Source organism: Mustela nivalis, assembly GCF_964662115.1.
Source record: "Mustela nivalis genome assembly, chromosome: 12".
In the NCBI taxonomy this organism is placed as follows: Eukaryota; Metazoa; Chordata; class Mammalia; order Carnivora; family Mustelidae; genus Mustela; species Mustela nivalis.
In genome coordinates this window covers 19580690-19608113 of record NC_139031.1, presented here as the reverse complement: position 1 = coordinate 19608113, position 27424 = coordinate 19580690, and the positions used below count along the sequence as shown (strand labels likewise).

At 56.4% G+C, this 27424-nt stretch overlaps 1 protein-coding gene and 1 long non-coding RNA gene across 7 annotated transcripts in view; one reads left to right on the top strand and one right to left on the bottom strand.

Annotated features, from left to right (window-relative positions):
- The window catches only part of LOC309845708, a 207297-nt gene extending 190378 nt beyond the window's left edge, over positions 1 to 16919 (top strand). The window contains exons 2-4 of one of the 6 annotated variants that reach the window (XR_014301444.1): positions 6088 to 6261; positions 8902 to 8960; positions 16831 to 16919. This is a non-coding gene — a long non-coding RNA (uncharacterized lncRNA). Of the gene's footprint in view, positions 1 to 3700; positions 3860 to 5006; positions 5889 to 6087; positions 6262 to 7728; positions 7811 to 8901; positions 9261 to 16830 lie in introns of those variants that run through there. The other 5 variants (XR_014301446.1, XR_014301448.1, XR_014301445.1 and 2 more) reach the window with 5 other exon arrangements.
- PLXNA4 (plexin A4) overlaps positions 1 to 27424 on the bottom strand; it is a 419828-nt gene that overhangs the window by 21275 nt on the left and 371129 nt on the right. Inside the window, exons 20-25 of the mRNA XM_082693997.1 lie at positions 27097 to 27331; positions 24204 to 24346; positions 16793 to 17061; positions 14425 to 14491; positions 13487 to 13633; positions 9549 to 9708 (exon numbers count right to left, since the gene is read on the bottom strand). Coding sequence (XP_082550123.1) covers positions 9549 to 9708; positions 13487 to 13633; positions 14425 to 14491; positions 16793 to 17061; positions 24204 to 24346; positions 27097 to 27331 — 1021 coding nt within the window. The remainder of the gene's footprint in view (positions 1 to 9548; positions 9709 to 13486; positions 13634 to 14424; positions 14492 to 16792; positions 17062 to 24203; positions 24347 to 27096; positions 27332 to 27424) is intronic.

Below are 27424 nucleotides of genomic sequence, written 5' to 3'. Positions count from 1 at the left end.
GGTTTATTGTGCTTTTTGCTTTTGTTTTCACTTTCTGTAGGTATGTAGGGATGTAGGTGTTTGTGAGCGGTGGGACAAAAGACGTGGCCTGTCTGGCCGCTGGTCGGCAGCTGGTCTCTGGTACAAGCCGACTCCGGGTAAAGGCCATCCTGGGGCCAAGGAATACGGCAGCGGCATGTTGTGCCCGGTCCCATAGCTGACCCTAAAAGGCGAAGCCTCTTGGGTCCCTCCCGCTTGTTGGGTGAATAGCATCAGAGCCAGTAAGTCAGAGACTGTGTGGTGGGGGTAGTACAGAGAAAGCGTGGGGGCACCACTCCCCACGTGGGGGCTGGAGGAAAAGCAGGGCAAGAGCTCTGGATGTTACGCCCACTGGCTGGGCCCAAGGGAAAAGAAAGTCTCCTCCACTGAAGTGGCTGTAGACTTTTTGTCAGGACTCGTTGCAGACCAGCTTTCTGGTTTACCAGCCACACCAGCACCTCTTGCTGTGGGAGTTGTAGCACCTCTCAGTGGGATCAGAGCAAGCCACATAGCCTGCTGGACTGAGAAGTGACAGCTGGTGACTGATTTTGGAGCCTGGTGTCAGACTTCCCTGTTGTACAACTCCCCTGAAATTGTGCAGTGCGCAGTCTGTGTGGCTGAGTGGCTGTACTCAGCAGCCTTAGTTCTGAGTCATGTCCACTAATTATGTAAGCAAGTAAAAATCAGTCTGTTTCTCTGTCCCCAACTGAAAAAAAATAGGGCAGAATATGACCATGCTTCCCCCAGGGCAGTCAAGGAATGATGGCTTGTCCTTGGGAGTACAAAAATTCAATGTTGCTAGACGCCTGCTGCAGTGTTGGTCCGGCACCAGGGACACAGCAAGTACTTGAAGAGTATTAAAGGAATAATGAATAAGTGAAGGAAGGAAGGAGAAGAGTGAGTGAGTGAGTGATGGTGGCCTATTTTCCAAGCAGTATAAGAGAATTTTCTGCTTGTATGTTGGTTCTCACAGTGTGCAGTCAGAGAGTAGCAGGCAGAGGTGAGCAGTGAACTTAATCTATTAGTAACCTGGGCCAATGATCTGAACTCCTCAGACACATGACCAGGCACAGCCAGTGCCAGAAGGAAAGTTGTCTTAAATTATCATCACTCATCCTTCCAATTTCATGACCAGGAAATAAAAGAAACAGGTTGAGAAGGCAGATGCAGAGGTCCCCACCCCCAGGCCACTGCTCCTTCTGATAGCCAGCTGAGTTCTGTTCCCCGGGGCACTCACTGGGCTCCTTCTCTGGGCAGGACACTGGATGAGGTCACCTGGAGACAGTGACACAGAGGAAGAGAACTCCCCCTCCCCAGTGCTCTAGGTGTTCCCCGAACATGGACATGGCTCAGGGCCCAGCAGCATGGCACCTGGGTCAGCCAAGGGTCAGGATGTGGGGGAGGGTGTGAGCTGGCAGGCCTGGAGCCCTGAGCTGCAATCCCCACAAGTCAGGAATATTCCCCCAGGTACCAAGATGGAGATAGTGAGCTGGGGTCAAGGAGGAGAATTCTTAGCCCCCTGCTTTTAGGATTCTGGAGCCTGGTACTCTCATTGCCTCATACAGAAACATTGGGTTTGCTCTTCTTCCTGAAATATGAGAAGGGCCAGCAGCAGTTGGCAGCCCCAGCCTTGGGCCCTGCAGGGAGAAAGCAAGGCCATGGGGTGTTTGCTGAGCGGACCCCGGGGGGAGCATGCACAATGTAGCAGGAAGGCACGGGGTTCCTGGCCCTGGATAATTGGAATGGGCTAACACGGTGACTCACCCCCGAAACTCACTCTTCTCTGCCAGGTCCTCAGTGTGACCTGCTGGCCTGAATACACTTCTGCTTCTGAGTTACACTTTCCTTCCTTTCCTGAAACCCCTCAACCAGACCAGCTATGGGCTCTGTTCTCCACAGACTCATCATGGCATGTCTCAGGAAAATCAAAATAGTGGACATGGGCTCAGCTTTCTGGAATGCTCTGGCTCTGCTTCATGACCTTGGCTTGCCAGGGGCATGAGCCTGGGGGTTCTGCTGAGCCATGCCAGGACCCAGAAGGGACAAGGTCAAGGCCCAAAGTGTCTGACTTCTCCCTGTCTTGGGAGCCATCCATCCTTCACAGGGCATCTCTGGCTTCTGGAAATCTCGACCCTGCTGGACAGGAGGAACCCGAGAGCAGGTTGGACTGGATCAAGGTCAGGCAGACCTGCCACCTTCAGATCTGAAGGACAGTGGCCTGGTCCCCTTGGCAGTGTGTACGGCTGTTCGGTCAGCCCAGGAGGCCCCTGAGCAAGGGCATATCTCATTTTGCACTCTGTGTGCTGCTGCATATTCAACATACGCTTACTTTTAATGACAGTAATGAAAATCAATAGAACCCAGCTTCCCAATCCCACGTTCAGCAACCCCTTCACCAGACAGGCTCCTTCTGTCTTGCCTATAAAAACAGCACTAAAAATATCCCTCTTCTGTGTCGACACCTTGCTATATATGTGTGAGGTGACCCCACTAGAGCAGCTGAGGGGTGATGTGACAGCCAGTGTCCTCTAGGTGAAAGCCCAGCCTCCAGACAGCTTTGCCTGCCCTTGGGGCCACAGAGAGAGATTGGAAACTACCTCCAGGCACCAAATGATGGGGGACACTGAGCTCAGGGATGGCCCCAGAGAATCCCGAGACAAGGTACGTGCTGGGCCAGGACATCTGGGTGGTCCCTGTGTGGAAAATCCCAGAGCCTCGTGACGCACTCACTCATTCCAGCACTGTCTGCCCAGCACCCACCGTGTGCCAAGCCCTGGGCCAGCAGCCCATGGTACCTACACCTAGCTCTTGAAGGGATCCCTCGCTGGAGGGCTGGGAGGGAGCATGCAGAATCACGGGCCCAGGATCAGGGCTGCGTGCGGGGGAGAATGAGCAATGTCCGTGGGGAGTGGTGCAGGGATGGCCGTGGGGCTGAGGGTGGAGGGACGAGGTGGGCAGGTGTGATGCTTCGGGGGTCCAGAGGCACCATGTACGTGGATCCGTGAGTGTGCATCAGAGTGGGAGGCAGCAGAAAGGAGAGGCTGGAGAGGACGTGCAAGTCAGAAGTTGGTTAAGAAAGATCTGGCAAGCCAGGCTAAGGCATCTGGCAGTGAGCTGCGGGCCAGGGAGACGGGGTGGCTGAGAAGGAGGGAGTTCTTGAGGGACATGGGGGTTGGGATGGCTGCCTTTGGCCAAGGCACTGGGGGCTGGGGTGTAGACATAGGGGGTGTTCGGGAGGTAGGCTACACACTGCTTGGAAATTCTCTGGGAAGAAGAGACGGGAACACCACAGCATGTCCCACAAGTTTCAAGAAGGTGGCTGAGGGACGAGCTAGAAGCCAGCCAGAGCATAGAGGAGGGGGGGCCTTCATCTGCAGGATAGCCCTAGGAGGAGGCCCGGGTCCCAAGCACATCCCTGGCCTGGCTCCTGGAAGGTCCCCTACGACCCCGCTGGTACTATGCTGAGAAGCAGCTCTCCCTGGGATACAAGCCTGCAAGAGCTCGGGCCCTTGTGGCGTGGGGCTGTGGCGAGAGCACGGGCACACGTATGCACACATGCACACGCACATCCACACACTCACAGATGTATGCGCACACATATTCACGTGTGCACTTCATTTTACCTTAAGGTGGGGACTCAAAATTTGCAACCACCGCTCCCTCCTTCCATTCTCTCTAACAGCCCTTGTCCTCAGAGCTGTCACAGAAGCTTTGGGAAGCACTGACCTGGACAGGCAAGGGAGGAGGGACAGGCTCACGAGCCTGAGCGGTCCTGGCGGAGCCAGCCCTCCTGATCCACAAGAGACCGTCCAGATGCCTGTACTTTGCCCCAGGCCGCCTTGCCCCAGGCCGCCTTGCCCCAACCGGGGAGCCACAGGCAGGCTGTCACGGGGGCAAATGTCAACCCCGCCCAGTGCCTGCTCAACTCCCCCAAGACAGGATCCTGAGCAGAGGGCTGGAGGAGGAGACTTGAGGGCTGCTGGACACCTGTCGACAGGTAAGCCCCAAGGAGAACCCCAGCAGGAAGCCCCGGGACCCTCAACAGCCAATTACTCGGCAGCGTGGGGAGCATGCATCAGAGCAGAATGGGGAGGAGGCGTGACAGGGTCAGAGTGTCACTGCCAGCAAGATTGGAAGATTGACCTGGGGATGGAAGGGGGTACTGTCCAAATATGTTTTGTTAAAAAAAAAAAAATAGTATTTTAGTTATTGTGAGAGCAAGTTGTAAAACAGGAAATAACCGAACTATGAAATGTGATGCTCCAGGAAGATATTCCCAGGTGGGACTGTGCCGCCTGCGCTCGAGGTTCAAAGCCTCCAGAAACCAGAAAGCGTGCGGCTCTGGCTAGTTACTGCTTTGGAGGGAAAGTCTGTGGGTGCTGCAGGCAAAAGACGACTGGGTTCTGCTCCTCGATTAAGGAGATGAGCTAAAGCTTAATGGATATTCTTGAGTATGGGACACAGAGGCTCTGGGGTCCCTCCAGCTGGGCTCTGCTGTGCAGTGTCAAAGAAGAGTGAAGAAGGCAGGTGCTGGGCTCCGCGGAGGGGAAAGGTGACCCTGGGAACCCGGCGCACAGCACCAAGAGGGAGTGGCTAGCTCTGATCTCTCTCTCCCAGCTCCTGCCTGGCAGCCCTGTGCCCTGCTCCAGAGTCCGAGCACAAAGGACAGACACATTCACAATCCAATTTGTTACACGTCCACCTTCCGGGGAGTGAGGGAGGTGAAAGAAGAAAGAAAAAAAAAAAAAAATCCCATTATCTTTATCTGTCCTTCCCATCAGGTGCAGCAGAAAATGCAAACTGGGGAGACAGCGGCTGTGAACTCTTTATATTTCCCTTGGAAGATAATGTATCTTTTTACTGCATGCAGAAATTACTTGTTTGCGGGGGGGAAAATATATATATATATATATATATATATATATATATATATATATATATATCCATTCAGCATGACTTGAACCCTGAACGGCAAGATGGGGGGGTAGTGGAGTTCTGGGGCTACAAAGAGAGCATTTGCCTTAAACCAGAGGACTCTCGGAAGGTCATGGCCCATGGGGAGACTGTACAGGGAGGACATGGGTGTTCTCTCTGCCTTCCTGCTGTGTGACCGGGGCCCATGCGCTGTGCCTCTCTGAGTGGCCGATTCTCCTGTGCAGTGGAGCAGACCAGCATCAGTGATGCCCACTTTGCTGAGTGCCCTGGCTCAGAGGGAGGGGGGTCCTGCCTTCTGGGGCTGTGCAAAGAGATGAGGAGCTCGTCGAGCTCACACTGGCACCCCCGTGCCTGGCTCAGAGCTTGTGCCGAGGCAGGCTCTACGATATATCGGTTAAAGAGTTTAGTGCGGCAGGGGTTACTCAGATCAGACCCAAAACCGGCAGGTAGAAAGTGACATAAACGGGGTGAGGACAGCCTCGTGTATAAAAGAGCGGGGAACCATGGCCACTGTGCTCTGAGAGCTCCCAAGGTTCTCCCTGACCTGGCACTGCCCCCAAAGCGTGCCCGGTGGTGCCTCCCCTTCCCTAGATTCCAACAGACTGGAAGGAGAGCAGACCTAGTGTCCCTCACTTGGGCTCCTGCGCGGGTTCATTTGATGTGTCAGGTTGACTGGAGTTAGGCATCCAGTTATGTGCTCAGACATTGTTCCGGATGTTTCTGTGGGGTTGTTTTTAGATGAGATGAACACTTTGATCGGAAAGTGAATTGCCCTCCATAATGTAGGTGGGCTTCATCTAGTGAGTTGAAGGCCTGAAGAGGAGAGAAGACTGACCTCCCCTGAGCCAGAGGGAATTCAGCCTGCAGAAGTCTTCGGACTTGACCTGCAACACGGGCTCCTTCCTGGGTCTCCAGCCTGCCAGCCTACCTTGGAGGTTTTGAACTTGGCCGGCCCCCTTGCCAGAGATGGAATGTGTCCCACCAGAATTCTTATGTTGAAACCCTAACCCCCAACGTGATGGGATTTGGAGGTGGGGTCTTTGTGAGATCAAAGGACATGAGTGGGGAGCCCTCCTGAATGGAATTAGCGGCTATCGGAGGGACCCCAGAAAGCTCCCTTGTTCCTTCTGCCAGGTGAGGACTCAGGAAGAAGGCACCACCTGTGAACCAGGAAACAGTCTTCACCGGACACCGAACCTGCCGGCACCTTGATCTTAGACTTCCCAGACTGGAACGGTGAGGAAAATTTCTGTGCAGTCCACGGCATCGCGCTACAGCAGCCCAAACGGACTACAACTCTGGAATCACGTGAGCAATTCCTTAAATCTCGTGCACGTTCTACTGGTTGTGTCTCTAGAGAACCCTAACACCTTCCCCATCGTGGTTGCTTAATGCCCGTGAAAGTCTGGTGGAAGGGTGGACGGAGGTGAGCTAGGGAGGGGAGAGGACTGCAGTCCGAGGCACAATGGGTAGAAGTGTCTGGAATGAGGGGCCAGGCCGGGCCGGGGCCACGGTGATGATGAAAGGCAGAAGGAGGTGTTTGGGGCTGGATTTACTTAGGACCGTTACTGAGGTGGCTTAAAATATCTTTGCTCCCTTCTGAGCTGTTGTGGGACAAGTGTCCTCACCTTACCAGGGGCCAGCATCAGGAGGGGGAAGGCGTGTGGCCAGTGCCCCCAGCTAGGGGAGTGGGGAATGAGAGGAGGATGCCTGGCTATCTTGCCTCTGGCCCAGGCATGCGGCCGAGTCCTTTCTGGGCCGGTGGGCTTCGTGTTCTGTCCCTTCAGCATAGCTTAATTTTTTATAATAATCACACCTTACATTTGTAAATTGCTTTTAGGCTTTTAAAGCACTATCACCTACATGATGGGAAAAACTTGCCTGGCCTCTCTCTCCCCTTGGGGGCCACGAGGCGGAGTTGAATCATGTGGAAAAAGCATTTGGGTCTCAGAGGAGGCCCTGTTTCCTTGTTACGCAATCTGGCTTTGGTAGAAAGAAGGCGGGAGCTTTCCGGGCAGCTCTAAGACTTGGATCTAATAGAACAAGGATGGACATTCCTTCGAAGAGGACCCACCACGAGAGGCCTTTATAAGGAGTTCTGCATAGCGCTCCCTCCCCAGTAGGCTCCCCACTTATCTGTCCCTGTGGCTGGAGGCTCGTCCCTCCAGGATAGTCCCTGGGTCCTCCCTCTGCTGAGACAGGTGCCCTGTGGTCTCTTGGGACCTGAATTGTGGGCAGCTGTGGTGGCCAGTGGGTCACGGGACATGCTGCCTCGCTGGGAGGCAGGGGGCCTCTCCCTGGCCAGAGCAGCTGGAGCTCTAGAGTGGGCAGCCCCGTTTAGCCCCACCCTCGGGGCAGGGTCGGGGACGGGGGCAGGGAGTAGCAGGGAGGCTGCTCTGAGGCTGCCCCTTCCACGGCAAATGGTTCACCCCTACGGCCATGGGGTGCTTTCCGTCTTCATTCACTATCTGCTGTGCTGGGCTTGCACCCCTAGACCTTTGAAGGGAGCAGTTTTCTAAAGCTAGAAGCAGCCCCTTCCCCTCCCAAGCCCCTTCCCCTCCCAAGCTCAGGGTATGCAGATCCCAGGCCTGGCCTCGGAGTTGCTCCAGGAAATCAAGCAGGTGCGGAGGGCACGGTCCCCGGATCTGCTTCCAGAGGGAGCGCCCTAGCTTGGGGTTGAGAGGACACGGGAGAACGCGGGTCCCGCCGTTCCTCACAGCCAGGCCACCCCGGGAGGGAATGTTCTTCACCACCCAACTGCCCTTTTCTGGTCAGGAAGAGAAGGCATCCCTGTGCGAAAACTCCATCTCCGTGCTTCCGGTGGAGGCTTAGGAGGCCACATGCCGCTCTCCCTCAGGCGAGTCACCCCATTCCCGGGCAAGAAACAACAATCTTATAGGCTCCCGCACCCAGGAGCTTGTCCTGTGTTCTAGCACCGTTTTTCCAAACTCACCTTCCAGCATGAAGGCTTTTCTAGTGGCTCCCGGTTTGTCCCCCTGCCCACTGAGCAGATAAGGACACCGAGAAGCCGAGCGGGCACGCGGACGGATGTGGGTCCCACACAGAGAAACAAGGACCAGTGGGAGCTCCCTGGCCACCGGCCACCTCAGCTCTCCCCAGGACACCCATTATGGAACAACCCCCTTCACTGTTTGGTGGGGGGAATACGGGAGCCTTGCTTCCTGGAAGCCGGGTCCCCGCCTGCTCTTCTGTAATAGGAGGCTCCCCCGTCAGTCTGTGGGATCTCCCTGGCAGCAGAGTGACCGCACACAAGCCTTCGCTCCCTCCATAGGGCCCAGAGCTCTGGGTCGCGCAGGGGGACATGCTTGCCCACACACCACCACCGCCAGCTCTCGGGCTCTCGCATAGGCCTCCTCCCTTTCCCTGAAGCAGCAGGCGCAGGGCTGCCTCCCAGGTAAAGGGGAGCACGTGCTCACCCAGTCTCTCTCCCTGAGCATCCGAGCCCTGGGCCTGGCGCCGAACACAGCCCATGGGGGGCCGAGCAAGAGGATGGGGTTAAAGGAAGCACAAAGTGTTGAGGTGGGTTAGCAGAACTCCCCGATCCTGAGTCTTAAGGCATGAGAATTTGGGGGGAAGTGGGTGGCGCAGCAAGAGGGCTGAAGATTCCCTCTGGATGTTAGAAAACAGGGTAGACACCCTCTGTCTTGGACAGCTTAGCTGAGGGCAGCTTAGAGGCCAGAGGGATGGGTTAGGGGCCCCTGGACATCCTCCTAGCCCTCCTTTGCCACAAAGCTCCAGACACAAGCACATACACATCAGTGCCTTTCTCTCCGTGCCCCGGATCAACAAACAGACACAGGCCATCTCCTCCCCAGCGTTCCTCTCCCAAGCCGTAATGACAGCGGCCAAGGCTAACTGAGTGTGCGCTACAGACCAGGCACCGCATCGAGAGGTTTTTCCACGCCTCATCTCATTTCCTTCTTACAGGGAGGTGCACACTAGGATTATCACTGTCAGAGTGGTAGAGAACCGAAGGCACAGAAAGGGTAAGTACCTGGACCAAAGTCACACAGCTGGGACTTCACGGTGTCAGGACTCCAATCCAGGTGCCATGCCGAACCACCATGCCACGCTGCCTCTCTTCAGCCCCGGCCCCTCTGCAGCTCGGAACTCCCCACCAGGATTTCCCCAGGACAACGTCTCATTAAACACTCAGGCCAAACTTCCCCAGATCCAAGTACAGCTGGCCCTAAGTGGCGTGCCCTTGTTTATATAGGCTACGCGATCTATTCACGGCACATTCAAATAAAATGTCGTCCTGCTCCCCAGCAGGCTGTCATCCCTCATTTCTCTCTTCTTTTTCTCCATCCTCCATCACTGACCCAGATCCCTCCTGCCTTGGTAGTCAGCAAAAAGGACAGGCACAGAACAGAGGAGAAGGGAAGAGCCCGGGGGCTAACAATGGTGGTGGCGGGACTTTGGACCACACAGATGCAGCCTGAATCCCCTTCACAACGGATAGGACACCGCTTGGCTACTCCAAATCCCCCCGGGGCGGTGGTGCTGCCGGCAGACGTAGCCCCCTCTCTGCCTAGTTCAGTCCTAGGGCACCCCTGGCTGGGCAGCCTACTCACCCAGGTCCATGTCTGCAGCCTTGGGCCGGTGCGAGCAGGGCACATTCTTAAAGATGGCGTCCAGAATTTTCTCCTTGACCTGAGTAATGGTGTCGCAATTGAGGATCTTCACGGGGACCTCGGGGCTGTTGGCACTGTCTGGGTTGACACAGCTCAGGACCTGGAGGAAGGGGAGGCAGAGGCGTGTGGGGGAGGGCAGCAGGGGGAGCGGAGTCCCAGGCGCCTTCTGGACACCGTGGCCAACACGCACTCTCTCTCTCACGTGCACGCCACGTGCATACATGGCGCCTTCTCTGCAGCATGCCCAGACCTGTGCCCACCTCTGGGCCCTTCCTCCCTATCACTCCCTCCGCCCGCCCCCACATGCACACGGGAACGTGAATCTGGTTCCTTGCTCAAGAGATTTCGTAAGCTTCGATTTTTGTGAGGGTTCTGGGCCGATGGGAGGTTGGAGAATCTAGAAGAAGCTTCGTGTGTTCTTTAAAAATAAAAAGGTGCCGGTTCAGGCCACTGGAGATGCCTTCCTGACTCTGGGCCTGGAACCTCGTGTTCGGAGAGGAGGCCGCCCCGGCTCAGGGCCTCCGTGTCTCTTTTTGGAGCTAGTCAGAAAAATGAAGGCTCTGCTTAAAGCACCAAGTGACATATTTTTTTTCCTTGAAAAAGTTCTGGGCTGTTTCCCAAGGCTTCTCTTCCCTTGCTGTTCTCAGGGAGGGCTCCGTCTACATGGATGGGACAGTGTGGGATGCTGCGGGGACCACGGTGGGGCACACCGCTCCCACACCCTCTCTGCTCTGCTGCCTGAGCCCTCCTCGCCTTCCTCCCTGATCTCTCCCTGCACCTCCCCCCCGCCCCCGTAGGCCTGCAGCTGCAAAGCCAGCCTCCCCCCCCCACCCCCACTCCACGTGGGGGCAATCAGAACCCTGGCCCCTGGACGCCTGCCTTTCATTAGCAGCCAGAGTGCTGTGAGCTCACAGGGGAACATGATTCTTCCATTAAGCAGGGAAAAAAAACCCTCCTAAATCTGTAAAACCAAACTCTCACCCTCAAAATGTCCTAAACTGGAAACAATGGTGGAAGGAACTCTGGACCACGGGTCCCTTCTGAGTGCCCTCTCCCGGCTGGTCCTTCTACAGCCTTCCTGGCCCCTCACTGCCCCATCTGTGCCAAGCACAGCCTGCCACTTCGTGCCGCCCTGGGCTCAGTCCCCCCCCCGCAGCAGCGCAGCTTTTTCCGGGCATCCTCCCCGCGAAGGACCCTGAGACAGAGGCTGCCCCTGCGTGTGCCCTTCTGACATTTCTACTTGCCTCAGGGGTTCATGGTGGCCTAGGAGAACCCTATAGGATGCTTCGGGGCATCCAGAGAAGAAGCAGTAGCCAGTAGCCGTCTGGAGGGACAGGGTTTCCTGGCCACTGGCCAAACCACAGCTCCACCCGGAAGTGCCTTCCCCGCTCCTACTCTTACGCTCCTTGGTTAGTTTCTGAGCAGACTGGTGGTGGTTGTTGGTGGTGGTGGTGGTTGTTGGTGGTGGTGGTTTGTTTGTTTTTTCCTGCTAGCTCAGTGCTTCTCAAGTTCAATGTGATTAGAATCACTCCGGAGTATTGTTAGAATGCAGGTGCTGACTCAGGAGGTCTGGGGTGAGCCCGAGATTCTGCGTTATAGCAGGTAAATGTCCAACCTCTGGCCCCCAGCAGGCTCCCGGGGAAGCACCCACACCCAGCAAGCTCGTGGGTGATGGCAGCAGGCTCTCCCAGCAGCAGGGCCCTAGGACAGGAGAACTCAAGTTCTACTGTCAGGCCAGTTAATCACGCAACACCTCGGAGGGGCGCCTCGCTATGAAGCGGGCCGGCCCTGAGCCTCTCAGCACCTGTCTCCTTTGGGGTACCCCCTGCCCTAGCACAGCGACAGCATCAGTTGGCCTAAATTGTTCAGAGCTCCTCCAGCTTTCCCTCCCTTTCTCTCCCCCCTCAATAGCCTGGGGCTGCTCCCTTCCACCTGTTGGAGTTCCCTTTCTCAGGCCCGAGGTGGCCTTACACCTCCCTGCGTGCCTGTCTTCCCTGGGCGGAACAAGCACAATCTCCCCCTTTTCTCCCCCGGCTGTCCACCCGAAGGCTGGGCCCCCGGCCCACTCCAGGTCCTCACACGGGCGGGAAGTCCCACCATCTGCAAGCAGCCTGGCCTCCCGAGTAAAGGATGCTGCCGGCGGGGACAGGGCCCTACCGCAGCTCACGGTACTGGATTCCGTACTGAGGAACAGCAGGGGGGATGGGAGAGGAAGGGGTGCGGGGACATCAGGCAGGAGATGTTTCAGGGGTGCTTCTAGAGCATTAAAAATCTACCCCGGTCTCTATTTTGGGAAGATTCTCCCTCCTCAGCCCCCCTTTTTCACTTTAATCAGAGCCTCTAACTTTCTCCTTCAGAGCAGAACGTGACTGTAAGGAAGCAAGGTCCCCAGTCACAGCGGCTCCTCTGAAGCCTCCTTAGGGGAGCCCACTGGGACCCCCACAGCCCACTGAGAATGGGGGGGAAGGTGTATCTCAGCCAGGAGGCACGGTCTCCCTGCTCTCCGTGGGGTCTGGGATTCACCCCGGGGGCTCACCACTCCTGCCCAGCTCAGCCCAGCTCAGCCCTGTCCTGTCTTGGCCTGTGTGGGTCTCATCTCCCCATAAGCACTTTTATTTTGTTTTTGTTTTGTGTTTTTTTGTGTTTTTTTTTTTTTTTTTATAGAAAGGGAGGGGGGAAGGGGTAGAGGGGAAGAGAGATTCTTAAGCAGGCTCCATGCCCAGTGCGAGACCAACATGGGGCTCAATCTCACAACCTTGAGATCCTGACCTGAGCCAGAATCGAGAGTTGGATGCTTAATTGGGCCAACCAGGCACCCCTTCCCATAATCCCATCTCTCTTCTGTCTGCATCCCCCCCATCTTGGGCACCTCCCATGCGTCATCACCAACACCTGTTTGCTTATATTCTACCTCCTTCCTTTCACACCCTCTCCGCTCTCCTAGTGGAGGCCTGGTGGGAAATCACACCTCTGTCCACAAGAGCCAGGGGTGAAGGTGAGGTTGAGCGCCAGTCCCAGAGGGACCGTGGCAGCCGGGCAGGGCAGGGCGGTGGGAAAGCGGTGGCAGGGCCTCCGTGGGCAGCAGGGAGCACTTACTCGGTGCTCCCTGCCTCGCACGCCTTGCCCCATTCCACGCTCCGGACAACGTTGGGGGGTACGCACTGCTACTACCCCTGTGTAAATAAGTTCTAGTGTTACCCTCTGTATTTTCAGATGAACACACCCCAAGTCAGAGGCGTTGAGGCACCTGCCCCAAATCACCCCGCTGCTGAAGCAGTCAGGGCTCCAGTCCAGACCTCACGCTCCTCCGCGCTGAGCCTGGCTGCCTCCTAGGGTGACAGCTGCTATCAGAAGAGGGGGGCTAACCTTGACAGAGGGAAGCCCCGCTTTCCCTGGACAAAGACCAGTAGGCCAATCCAGCCTCACATTCTCGGGGTGTGGGTGTATTTGAACTTAGACCAGAGGGCAGAGGTGGGCTCCCAAAACACAAGGGACTCTTTCCGGTTTCCTCTCCTTCAGGCCCCCACCTGCTCTGCCTGGAAGTGCTCCCACCCCACCCCAGGGAAGCCGATGAGCGGTTCCCTCAGTGCAATCAGCTGGCCAGCTGCGGCGTGCTGGTCTGGAACCACACTGGTCCCTGAAGTGTCGCTCAGACGTGCCTCAGCTACTGGTCCCTCAATCCAGGTGCTCTGGTGTGGGGGTCCTGGGGGAGTCTGGGGTGACAGGCCCAGGTGGGACACCCGGCTGGCCCAGTGCAGCAGGTCAACCAGGCCAGGTGGCTTTTCAGCATCTCCACCGTCCCCTCTGCTGGGCAGGGACTGCACGGGACCGCAGCCCCGTCACCGGGGCCCCAGGGCAAAGCCGCGAGGCTGCTCTACCAGGGTTTTGTAGTCGATCTGCTGGCGGATGAGCTTATCCTCACTCAGGGAGTAGCGGGCCTCTCCCGTGATGGCGTCGATGGGCCCCTTCTCCATCTGCTGCTTGATGGCACAGAAGAGCGAGAACAGGGGCTCCCCGGCACACTCCTGCACGCAGAGAAGAACCGTGATGGGCGGACTCTGGACCAACCTCCCGGAGCCCGTTTCTCAAAGGGCTGCTTTCCACAGCTCTGCTCCAATTCTCTCCTGCTCCCCGGCCTCTGTGGTCAGCTCCCCCTTCAGACGCACATTTCTCCTGGCCCTCTGGACACCTGTCTTCTCTGTCTGCCCTCTCCGCTTCACCTCCCTGCCTCCTGCCCCCTCTCCGTTTCTCTTCCCCACCCCACTCCCACCACTTCCTCCGCAGCCCATCAGGAGACAGAGGTCCATGCCCGGGGGTGCGACGTCCTTCCGAAGCAAGGTTATAATCGGAGTCAGGGAGCTCTTCCACCTCCAGGGCACATGGGCGGCTTAGCTGCTGCCACATACAGCTGTGGTCCCTGCTCGGGGACCCTGATCAGCCTGGGGGAGTCTGGGGCTGGGGGAGTCTGGGGCTGGGAGAGGCAGGAGGGGAGGAACAGGGAAAGCAGGGAACTAAGGGATGAACCGTTTTGAGCATAGAAGGGGACTTTGGCTTCGGGGCTCACACAGGGTCCTCTCATGGGCTCATCTCCCCCTGGCCTGGGGATGGGATTGTCTTTCACGCCAGGATTGACAGGGCAGGGGTCTCATGAGACGGTTGGGAGTCTGCCCCCTTGGTGACAGTGAAGGTGACGAGGGGGACTACATTTCCTGGTGGGGCTCTAGGAGTTAGGCCTGGGGAATGTGGGCTTCAGGGTGTGCAGGGAAGCTGGAGGGGTAACAGGCAGCACCGGTGATACCCCCATATCCAGTCGTACCTTGAGGAACTTGTAGAGCAAGAAAGTGAACCAGTTGGTCAACATCTTTTCGGCCACTGACTCAGTCCTGTCACAGCAAGATAAAGATAGAAGCAGCTGGTCAGAGGCCAAGGACTGGGAAGGCAGGGGACCGATTCTGCATTGATCTTGCTGCTTTCGACTTTTGGGCCAAATCCTGAGATCCTAAAGAATACTAGAATTCCACGGACTCCTAGAAACCCCAGGGCGATGAGACAAGTTTTGCCTACGAAGCCAGGAGACAACCTTCTGGTGTCGGGCTCCCGGCTGGGTATCCAGTGGGAAAGTGTGGGAGTAGCTCTGTCCGTCAGCTCTCTGCGTTGATGATGAACTCTCGAGCTGTCCAGTGGCAAAGCCACCAGCCATAGGTACCCACAGAGCACTCAGAATGTAGCTAGTGTGCCTGAGGAGCGGAATGTTCCATTTTGTTCACCTTTCATTATCTGCATTTGAATGTGCACGTGTAGCTTGCAGTCACCACACTGAACAGGACAGCTTTAGAGAACTTTCTAGTTCCCGTGGGTGGGCGAGAGAAGAAAACTGAAAAACCTGGGGTCATACTAATTTGGCAGGGCACAGATAGGAAGGTGGCAGGAGGAGTGGGTCAGGTGACAAAGGCCAGGTACATTGGTCTGACCCCATCACCTAGAGCGAAAGACTCCCAGAGCTGACACCGATTAAACCTGCGTACTTAACTCATCCTGAGCAATGCCCAAATTATCCCACCTCAGAGTCCTTTGGAACTCCTCCTGGGAACCCTGCTCATGTGTCATTTGCAATGACAGGAAGTGCCTCCTTGAGTCTAATTTGCATTCTTTGTGCTGCTACCTAAGTCCACTTCTCCTTTTACCTTGGAAGGGAAGCCGCTGTTGCAGCAGGGGTAGGGCCAAAAGACCCTTCGGGTTGCATCCATGTAGAGAAAACAAACGGGACTCAAACTCATGCTAAGCCTAGGCCAGCTCCAGAGAGCAACGGGCCCACCCAGGTATGTGTGGCTAAACCTGGAAGTTGCAGTTGGCGGGAGCCCCCCGGCAGCTGGGCGGCTGCGAGCTCCACAGCAAAGCAGGAGGAGATGAGAAGGAAGACTGTCGAAGTGAGGGGGCCAGCCAGGGGCAAGAGGAAGAAAGGGCGATGGAGGAGGGCAGAAGCAGAGACAGCATCTGGGGGCGAGCGGGTGGAAAACAAGAGGCAGAGACGCGCAGATCCAGAGCGAGGCCACGCCGGGAAATTGTCGGTGGGAGCTCGGGCAGGCAGTGGCAACCCTAGCATTATGCCGGTGGGTGGCTGCGTGGTGGAAGTAAAACAAAAATCAAAATGATCTACCTCGCTGTTTCCAAAGCTGGATGATTGCTCCGATACGTAGCAACCTTCCGCAGCTGTGCGGGCGAATGCCCACGGCACAGGGAAAAGCCCGAGGTAAACACTTCGGAAAGCCAAATCTAGCCACTTGGCCCAAGCAGGAGGCCGCGCCTCGGACCCAGACACCAAGGACGGGAGGCAGAAGAGGTAGAGGCGGACGGTACCGCGGCGTGATGGCTGGACGGGGGAGATTTCCAGCTTTGTCCTTGGGAAGGCCAAAAGGCACTGCACTAACAGCCTAGATGAGAAATGGCCTTCCAGGAGGAGGCCGATGTGAGTGGCAGCCTGGATGGAGTCAGGGAGTCATTGTCCTATAAAGCCGAAGCCACGGGATATGGCTTGGTGGCCACATGTGGCTATTCGGGTCTCCACAGTGAGGCATCCGAGTGGGGGAGGGTGGAGCGCCCCAGACCCACGCAGAGCATCCAGGAGGTGCATCAGGCAAGGAAACACTGGCTGGCCCAGGGCTTCGCACACCCCCGTGGACCTTCGACACCGCGGTTTCTCTGGAGCCTGCCGATTCTGCCCCAGTGCGTGTGGGCTGGGACCGGAGAGCCCGCATTACCTACAGGCTCCGGGGTGAGGCTCCGGGGCTTGTCCCGGACAGCAAGGAGAGCCGCCAGGGCTGAAATCTCCCATCTGGAGATGCTGTGGCGGGTTCCCAAGACAGAAGGCCTGGGGGTATCTCTCTTAATTCATGTTCTGGTGTAGGTAAGGGTAGGGGATGGAGAAACGAGCCCTGAAGAGTCCACGGGAGAGTAACTCCAGTGGGAAGGTCGTAACCGGGGAGCGGAAGGACAGAGAGAAAGAAGGCAGAGCAGACGCAGGGCACTAGAGAAACAGACGGGCCATGGGGACAGCTTCTTCCCAGAGGGCACGGGCAGCTCCTTCTGGGAGCCCTGCCCCCATGTCCCCAGGAGGCCCAAGATCCAGGCGAGTGGGCTCTCTCTGACCTGCGTTCCCCCCGCCCCCACCCAGGCCCGACCCTCACCTCCTGAGAAGCAGCTTGGGGTGGTTCTTGCTCTCCAGGTTCTTGTCGATGAGGTCGGCCAGCAGCTGCTTCAGCACGTCGGTGGCATACTCCAGCTTGCTCTGCAGCACCGTCATGATGAGCGACGCCACGTTGCCGCGGTCGCGCATGGAGAAGCTGCGCTGAGACTCCAGCGTGCGGATGAAGGACAGCAGGAACACCTTGTTGTTGATGAGCTGCGCGAAGAGCTTCAGGCCCTTCTCCACGCGCTCCTGCCGGTAGCCCGGAACCTGCGGATGATAGCCCTGATAGCCAGCAGGGCCCGGGGTCGGCTGTGCACCCCGCGGACCCCACCGCCACTCAGGCCGCAGCCCAGCTGGCCAGCAGCACCAAGGCCTCGTCGGGTGCTGGGCGCAGTGTGCTTAACCCGCGCAGCTGTTCATGGCCTCTGGTTTGGAGCTGAACCCAGGAGGTGCATTGTCATGACGACGCAGAGATCCCCAACTGCGTGGGAGCCTGAGCTCTTCCCTGGCAGGAACCCCAAGCTGGTGAGGGGCCCCACACCATGGCAAAGGAGCCTCACAGACCACACCTCCCCAGGGGCCTTCAGGAGGCAGGGGAAGGGCGCCTGCCTCGGGCGGCCCCAGTGCCACATCTGAGCCTCCAGCCGACCTGATGCTGACCCTTCTCTGGCTGCGTGGATCCCGGTAACAGACCAGTGGCCTCAGAGTCAGGACATGTGGGGTCCACGAGGCTCTGTCACCACTGCCCTGTGTGACCTCAGGCAAGTCCAGTAACTTCTCTGGGGGCCCGGGTGATTCACCCACACAGAAAGGGGAAGACTAAGCCCGGAGGTCTCTCAGGTGTTCCCTTATTGACTCCAGTGACTAATATTTTCTCAGAAACTCCTCTGAGACCCAGGGAAAGAGGAGGAGGAAGGTTTTGTCTTCCTGCCCGCATCTTCTGCTCATCAGGAGGCACCTGCAAGGGGGCACCGTCCACTCCGTACCCACTAGCCAGCGACGGAGCTAGGCAGGGAAGACGCATCCCCGAGATGCATGGGGACACAGCAGCTCTGCGGGTCACAGCCCCAGCCTGGAAACAGCCAGCTGTCCGGCAACAGCGAATGGCTCTAGGAACTGCGGCATATTGCCCAGCAGGAAGCCACACAGGCGCGGGAAGGAAGGGCCTTCCGCCGCTCATAGTAGCAGGAGTACCTCTCGCAGCACTGAATGAAGGAAGTCAGAAAGAAGAGGGCGAACCGTAAAGTCGCCTTTAAATAAAGATTTTTAAAAAACCATCAACGATGGCAGGAAAGTGGTGATTCGGGGGGGGGTGCTGGGACGGGAAGAGGGCACTTGGGGACTTCTGGGGAGGGCCGGTAACCTTCGGTTTCCTGATCTGTGTGCTGGCCGGATGGCTGTGTTCACTCAGGGAAAACGCTCTGAGCTGGGTTCTGCCAACGTGTGCACTGCCTGCTCTGTGTGGGTTCTTCCATTAGAGCAAAAAGGCTGCTTAACAAATAAAGCAGAGCCTCCGGTAACAAAGGGAAGCCCTCTGAAAAGACAGCAGGGCACCCTTCATGGAGTGGGGGGTTGGGGGGGGCAGGAACCTCCCAAGCAGATGCCATGTCAAGAGCTGCGTCTCCCCCGCAGATGTCCCTGGGAAGGAGCGGCCGTATGCGACAGTGCAGAATGCAGTTTCGGTCGGCTGGTTGGATGAACTATTACAGCCATATACTAGTTTGAGGACCCTGAGAAGACACAGCTCCTTCAAAAGCTGATGTGTGTGTAGGTCTTACTCTGCTGAGTGCTCTTCTACATGCTTGAGAAACACGGACCTGTTTATGCCACACGACCCCCTATGAGGCAGGTACCATTATTATCCCAGGGCCTCACGACCGTGGGGAACTTGCCCAAGATCCCAAAAGAGACAAGGGTCAGGGCCAGGCCGTGTGCCCGGGCAGTCGGCGTTGCATCCCACCATCTCGGGGGCTGGTGTGAGTTCTGAAGGAGATGGTGTGTCAGAAGCCTGACACACAGCCGTGTTTACTGACTAGCAACCGTCATCCCCCTGGACCCCAGAAGCTTAAAACTGGGGAGGAAGGGCAGCCAGAGAATCCCTGTTTGCCCCGGGTCCAGGTCCAAGGAGGGGGCAGGTGCAGATCTGAAATGTTCGTGCCACTCACTGAGCTCCCCTGTGTTCCAGGCTCAGGGCAAGGCCCTGGTTGGAGATCAGCTGGACCTAGGCTTGCCCCTGTCGGGTGAGCAGCAGGCCCCCTCAGAAGGTCCTGTCGGAAGGCAGCTCTCCGGAGAGAGAAGGGAACTCGTTGGAGCCAGGGCCTGGCTTCAGCGTGTTCCGGCTCTCTGCACCACCAGCCCTGGCAAACTCCTTGCTCCCTACGGTTGCACCCTGCTTGCTCCCCAACCCCCATTCCCCACCTCACAGTGGCTGGCAAGAGAAGACAAGGGTAGGAGGCAGCTTCACCTTGCTGCCAGCCCGGCCTCAGTGTACCCAGCGTCTGTGTGTCCCGCTGACCTCCCGCCCAGTTCTGGGACCGCCCCTGGCACATGTGAGCACATTTTACCTGTTCTGTCCTTCAATCCCCCAGAGCAACAACTCCACAACTCGTCCTGCCGAAGATAATGTCACCCCTCGGCACCCGCAAGGCGCAGTGCACAGTCCTGCTCACTGTTCTCACTGCTCCATCGAAGCCTGCTAAGGACCTTGCAAGAGTGAGTGTGCCCTCCTAACGGCCCCTCACAGACGCCACTCTAGGAATCCCAAGGGCAGCGGCAGGTGCAGGAACATGCTGGAATTCCAAACCCAAGTTTGTTTGGCTCCTGAGTCCCCGTTAATCCTCCCCATCCTAGACCACATCTAGTCCTACCCCTGGGCCTGGGAGGGGACGCAGAGCCAGCTCTGAGCCCCCCACCCTGCAGGGCCTCCTGGCAGCTCAGGCTGGCCCTCGAGGGCATGGGAGCCACGACCAGGTTTGGCACTGGGAACCCTGGAGAGGAGGAAGAGGACAGAGGGCTGGCCAGGTGGCCCGTCTGGGGAGGGGACGTGCTCTGAACCTGGCTTGGCTGCATGCGCCTTCTGGACATCAAGGCCTGGAGCCCCGGGAAGGAAGGCGCAGCCAAGCCAGCTACAGGGCCACAGCCTACCGGTCAGCAGCCCAAGTTTCAGAATCAGAGAAACAAACTGACTCCTACTTGGAGGAAAGCTCTGTCACCTCCGGGCTCGAACGCCTTGTCTGTAAAATGAGAACCCGGGAGCCCCCGTCATAATGTTTTACGAGCATTAAATAAGATAATGCATGTAAAGTGCTCAGCACACACGGTGTGCACTTAACAGTGGTTTTATTACCTGCCTCTCTTACTCCACTGGCTGCCTTTCACTGATCCCTTGTGCCCAGGAGTTTCCAAGAGATCGAATGCACTGGCCCTGGGTCCGGGGATGCCAGAGGTAGGAATTTTCTCCCCATTTTATGAACATGGAGATGGAAGTGAAGTATCTTGGTAGAGAGTTCCAGAACAATTTCCCTTTGTAACTTGGTACCCCCCCCCAAACAAATGCCACTCTAAAACAAGACCTTCTCTATTCACCAGATGGTTCTATAATTTAGTCTGTGAGTTGAATTGAAGCCTGTGAGTATAAAACTGGATAGTAAATTTTAATTGTAACCCAACAGGTTAGAGTTTAGGAGACACGGACAGGTTGAGAATGGGGTGGGTGGTTTCTGTCTGCTCCCTGTTTTTAAACAATCTGTGCCCCTGGCTTGTGCTCTCTCTCGCTCACTGTCTCTCTCAGATACATAAATGAGATCTTAAAAAAATAATAATAAAGGATCGGTGTACGTCCAGTGCCTGGACAGCCCCTTCCCCACCTGCCTGGCCTTCACCAGATGGTCACAAAAGACGGAGGACTGGTGGCCCATGTCCAGGATAGACTAAAGCCAGAGAACACCTCCTTCTTCTCACACATCTACTGCTCACGCCCAGCCAATGGGCCGCTAGCCCCATGGCTGAAAAGGTCAGGAAACATTGCTGTACATTAGTCAATGGCTTCCCTGGGAATATTTCCATACTCAGAAAGCCAAGGGGGAGAGACTATTCCAGTGGTAAGACGGGGCTGGAAACAAATCAGAAAAGAACAATCCTGACAAAATCCCTGGATGTTGCCTGGGATGCTGGACCTCATATAGCCCCGGGCCAGAGTGGGCCGGTCCATTAGTGGGTTTCATGGAGACCAAAAGCCGTCCGTCCTGGGTTTATACGCACAAGACTGGGAGCACGGGCTCAAACAGATACCTGTACACTCAGGTCCTTAGCAGCAGCACCGCAAGAGCCCAGAGGTGGGAGCAGCCCAAGCAACCATGGACAGATGAACAGATCAACAAAACGCAAGGCGCACGTATGACAGACTACGGCTCAGGCTTACAAAGCGAAGAAATTCGGTCACATGCTACAATACGGGTGAACCCTGAAAACATTTTGCTAAGTGAAGTAAACCAGTCACAAAAAGATACATATGCTATGATTCCACTCACATGAGAGGCCCCGAGAGCCGTCAGATACATAGAGACAGAAAGTCGAACGGTGGTTTCTGGGGGAGGGGATGGGGCATTAGTGTTTAACAGGGACAGGGTTTCATTGGGACAAGATGAAACCCTTCTGGAGACAGGTGGAGGCGACGGTCACACCACAGCATGAATGTACTCCCTGACGCGGAGCCGTACGTGTAAAAATTACTGAAATTGTCTATTTTCTGTGAGGCATATTTTACCACAATTCAAAACAAGAAAAGCTCTGTGAGCTGTTGGACCTGTGTGACCTGTTTGATTCAGAGCCTGTGCCTGACAAATGGCCACGCTGTGGGTTCCAGCTCAGGGGAGTCTGTGAAGGCGGCTGTGAAGGCGAAGTCTCTGGTCTTCTCCAGGGGAAACGTTAACATGCCCGATGAAGAATACGGTCGTGGTCATGGTGGGACGTGACATAATGTGTAACGGGGGCCATGGGAACAGTATGGGGCAGGGGCGGGGTATCCACCTGCAATCCGTGCTTGTGCACTGAACGACCCGGAAGTCAGTCGTCCAGGCTGCTCACGGGACTATGACGCAGTAGCCCTGATTCTCAGAGGCTTTCTTCTGTGGCCCTCCTGGGAATGGGTTCACCTGACATCTGTGACAGACAGATGGACGAGGAGAAGGCAGTGACCCCTGGTGTTGTGGCTCTGGGGGTGTCCTCCTATGGGTTCAGCCCATGGGGTAAGTGGTGTCACTGTGAAGTTGAGAAATGAGCCTCTAAGACAGTGCTGAACCAGAGCTCTTCGAGTTTTCTGGCAGAGAGTGGGGTCTGTTGCCGCCGAAGCTTCTGTTTGGGGGTGTCTTGTGTCGGGGAGCTAGGCAGATAGGCCCAGAGCAGCACAGTGAAGCAGGAAGCTGGCTCCATGCAAGATTCCGAGGGCAAGGATGAGGGCACTGGGTGTTTCTTTGTTGAGTCTGGCTAGCTGAGCTGGGATCCTGGCTGTGTGCCTCACTGGAGAATAAGGCTAGGAGTTGGGCAGCCGCCCCCATCTTACTTCTCACAGGAAACCGCCCTTAGAGGGAAGCCTGGAGAAGTACAGCTAGGTAGGGACTCCACCAGTTTTCAGCAAGAGGTTTGGTATAGTTCAGAAGGGCAAAGAGAAGGAATCATTTGTATTCTGGTCCTCAGGGAACAGGGCTGCTGTAGATAGTGATGCAGGTTGTGCACTGAACAACTCCAAGAGGTGTCACATATGAATGATGCCATCTGGAGTACTGCAGTATTCAACCTGCACAAACGCCCATGAGCTCCTATGGGAGAATGAACCCTATAATTCTCCCGCCACTGCCCTGGGCAGTTCTTGGGAGTGTATTGCCCTTGGGTGTGTGTGAAACTAGTGCCAAGCCTAGCCCGAGAGTCTGGGAATCTCTGGAGAGGCAAATGCCTATGGAAAGTTCATAGTCTTCAGTGGGCTAAACACCCTGGGATTTTGAAGCAGGTAAAAATGAAGCTGGAGAAGTGATAAAGGGATGAGGAAAATGAATGAGAATGAGAGAGGGCACAGGCAACAAGGGTGAGACCAAGGGAATGGATAGAACATCATGATACAGACGGTGTTCTCATTTGTATACATGACGCACACGTATACCTTAGCTATGCACACGTGAGATGTGCAGACAGAGGGAAAGGTGCATTCTCAGTGAGGACACAGAGCCCACCACCTATGGCCTCTGGAAGTGCCTTTAGATGTCTACCCACTGAGGAGCCTGCGGGACCCTCCTCCAGACAGAAGCGCCCATGAGCTCATTAGAGAAGCACACATGGGCACATGTTGTATTCAACAAACAGTTACGGAGAAATGCATGTGGGTCCCGGAGTCCCTGGGGCCTTGCTCTGCTGCTATGAAAGGGCACAGCCTCCACAACCCCCTGGACAGCACCGGCAAAACTGTGCGACCGCTGAGCGATGGGCCTGTTGTGATGTTATGGATGCTATAAATCCTGGAATTAGTCTGATTCTCTGTTGTCGATTTGGCTGGAGATTTTTTGATTCATCCTAATAAGGGTCCAGAGCCCTAAGGCACGGACAGCGACATGCAAAGTCTCGTCGTGGGGAGCATAGACCCTGAAGTCTGACTGCAGGACTCCAATCCCGGCCCCGCCCCCTCCTAGCAGGTGGCCCCAGAGTTCCCAGAATCCTTAGCATGGCTGCCCCAAAAGCGCACAGTCTTTGGCCTGCTTTTGACATATTAAAACAGCACATACACGAGGAGTCTTTAAAACCGGACCCGGAGATTGGTGAGCCGTCCACCGATAGCGATTATTCCTTGTGATTATTATGTTGCCCTGGTTTCCTCATTTGTATTTTTCACTTTCCTCTGATATTTATCTTTATGAGTCATCCCAAATCCCTTTTGGAACAAAGCGTAATATGAATATATGCATAAGCCAGACCCTATGCTAGGCAGTAAGTGGGATAAAAATGTTCAAAAGATGAGGTCCTGCTGGTACAAAAGACGGTGATGTTCTTATCACGCATGCTCCCACCTCCCTTCCCAGCACATTCCTTATCTTGCCCACATATACTCACTGGGCACCAGCTACATGAGGAAATCCCTTACATCGTGGCTTCCTAAACGGGGGGCCACGAACTCATAACACTGTCTGGTTTTTTTGCATCAGTATAGTTTTTTTCCTCCAACTTCCATTCAATTCTCCGGGGATCCATCTCTGCTCAGAGCCTCCCTGGCTTGGTCCCATTTCCTGCATAGGGACCGGCTGACTGGAGCCGACAAGAAGGGGGAGCCTCGGGCCAGTCATGTCCCCCTCCGTGGCCTCAGCTTTCCTGGGGGCCATACTTGAAGGTCACGCATACCTTTCTCCACATTAACACCTGCTTCTCACCTCGAGGTCCCGGAGCACTGGGTGGTCTTCGATCCCGGGGAACAGCACCCGCATGGTGTAGGTTCTGTAGTCCAGGAAGGGGATCCCGGCTCCGTCCAGGTCACTGGTCAGCTCGTGGATGTCTGTCTGCAGCTCGGCAAAAGCTGGCACAAAGAGAAGCCCGTGAGACGGCCGACTGGGGCAGACCCTGGGTCTGAAGGCTCAGAACCCTCCCCCAGGCCCCCGGGAGAAAAAGGCAATGGGCTGCACGTGTGCAGGAATAATATGGGATGTTTTAAGTGGCAGGGGTGAAAGGCTTAGGAAGGGGAGAAAGATGCTGCACAAAGAAGATGGTCTAGGACTAAACCCCTTCTGAAGCATAGATGGGGTGGAGTGAGCTGTCCACAGATCTGTCCTGCTGCTGGGACCTAAAGGGCCTCTTCATCCAAAGATGAAGTGTTTGGGTTTGCAGAAAAGGCTGGAGGTGGGGGACTCTATCAAGGGACAGGGGAGGGAGGGGAGAGGTTCCCAATTGGCTGTTCCCAATTCTGCATTTTTAAAACAGTCTTCCTCTGAAACGTTAAGGACAGTTTCCTCTGTGGTCCCAGTTCTGGGCCAGGCAGCTCGCTGGAGCCATCAAACCACCCAGGCAGCTGGAGGAAGGCTCCGCCACACTAACATATTCCTTCTGGATAGATGTGCAGGTGTATCTTTATCCTTCCTTCCTCAAGGAGACGCCACTCAATGGTGATTTATGATCTGCATGTGGGCATGGCTGTCTGTGGAGGCAGCTCAGGCCTCCCGATGGTCACGGGGCAGCAAGACCCCCTTCCCTCTGGCTCCAAGAAAGTCCGGCACATGGCCCAGATAGTTAGAGGGCACCAAGGCACCACACTCGGTTGTGCGTACAGTCCCTCTCCCGGGCCGCCTTCCACCCTGGGAGGCAGTCAGAAATGCCACGCTGGGCCCTTCTCTGCTCGGCCTCTCCCCTGGGCACACGCACATGAACCGACACGCGTGCATGACTGCCGCCCATGTATGGTCATCCCCAGCGAGGATGGATTAGCCCACGTTGGCAAAGAACAGCCCATGGGCACTGATTACACGATCCTTCTTAATATTCCTAAAGACACCAGAATCAGGAAAAAGTCTTTTGTGGGCTCTATTGATCCCATGTACACCACGCGGCTGGCCTGGGCACTGTGGATGGGGGCCCACTGCACCCCACAGTGCCAACCTGGGCCCTGGATCTCAGGTTCCTGGATCTTGAGTTTAGCAGTTCTGCTTCTTCGATAGAACAACGAAGACACCCCCGGACTCCTGGACAGGCTCCTACGGACTCTGGGGCCACTCTGTTCCCGCACCCCTGGTCACCCTGACACACAGGGTCCCTGTCAAGGCAAGTGATTCCCGCATCTGAATCGAGCGTACACCAGCGTGTGTGCCATGTGTGTATGGAAGGAGTCTGGAAGGTTTCTGGCCTGTACTGTCACTGGAAGCTCTGATGAGTGTATGTTTGTGGGAATGTGTGTCCTGTGCATGTGGGCATTAGTGGGTGTGTGTATGTGTGAGCACACAAGTGACCGTCTGAGTGGGTGTGTATGTCGGTGAGTGTGTGGGGCAGTGATGCACGTGTGTGTGTTTAGGCAGTGAAAGGCTTAGTTAGGCTGGGCCTCTTCTGGGTGGGTGTGTGGGTGACATCCTGGTTTACTGTCAAGTCTCTGGGGAGTCACCTTTCCAGGAGCCAAGCTGCCCCTTATATGTCCAAGGACCAGCTCAGGGCCCCCTCACTCCCCAACAAATGCTTTTAAGGCTAATCTCTGCTTTACGTCTCCCCCTGTGCCTACTGGTGTAGCAGAACTCTCTTCTGAGCCAGAAGCCGAGGCCCTCTCCTTGCGCCTCCGCGGACACCCTGTGGCTGGACATCCTGTCTGGCTGCTAATTTCTCCCTCTCCAGAACATTCTGAGAGGAACCTGGCTTCGCATTCCCCTCTCTACCCCCTCCCAGCTGGGGTGCTCAGCCTGCGGGGAGGAGAAGGAGGGAGGTTGGCTTTTTATCGGTCCACAGCTTTCCTTCAAGTCACTAAGCGCCTCCAACATTCAAAGCCTCGCGCCTGCCACACATGAAAGAGATTCTAATCACTACACCTAATTAGAGGGAAGAGTACATTGCGGAGAAAAAAATTAAGCAGCGTAAATATAATAAAAGGCAGTAATTAACAGTCCCACAAGGCAGATGCCGTGTTGACAGCTAAGGATGTAGTGAGGGGATGGGACGGGCCCACATCCCCATCAGAGGGAGCCGCGGCTTCCCTGGTGGGGAGGACAGAGCCCCAGGTACAGGCCGCATTGACTCCCGGAGTAAATCTACAGCAAAGACGGCACGAAGACCCTCCCAGGGTGACTCACGAAATGATATCCCGGGGGCGACAAGAGTCTGACTCCTAAATTTCCTTCCTGGATTTAGTGCTGCTGATTTCATATCATGGTAGTGTTGGCTATTATTTAAAAATACAAGCTGTGAAACCCTCTTCTTCTAAATCTCAAAGCAGAGCTATGGCCGTCCTCCCAAAGGAATGGAGCTCAAAGTTGCTGGACACGACACCTGGGCACCCCCCCCCCCCCCGGGCCAGGATTTGGCGGTGCCAACTGCCCTTGGAGGGTGTGAAAGGACCCCCCCCCCCACCTGAAGTGGGGGTAAAGAGGCAAGAGGGGGCACCTCACGGGAGGGGAAGGGAAGGGGTGGGCCTGCTGGGATGAGGGCTGGGTCTGGACACAGCTGGGAGATGAGGCTCAGAGGTGAGATGCCCCGCCCGCACTCTGCCAGCCAGCACCCAGCCCGCGGCCCGTGTGAGCCGCGCATGCGCACGCGCATGGTTTCCCACCCCCCAACACCTGCGCCGCCACCCGGTACCTTCTTTGCACTCGAGAGCCACGCGCGACTCCAGGTTGTCCATCTGCATCTGCAGCCGCTTCAGCGTGAGGTCACTCTCGCGGGACTTGCGTTTGTAGGCGATGAGGACGGCAACGATGAAGATGACCAGGAGGCCGCCGGCCACGGCGATGCTGACGATGGCGGGCAAGCTGAGCGGGCTGTCTGGGGCGACGTACACCATTCCCGGGGAGTACTCCATGCCCCCGACGCGGGCCTGCGGGCACAGCAGGCGAGAGGAAGCTGTGAGCGGGCGCAGAGCAGCGGGGGGGCCCGCGGCCGGGTCGATGAACTGGCCACGGGGTGCCAT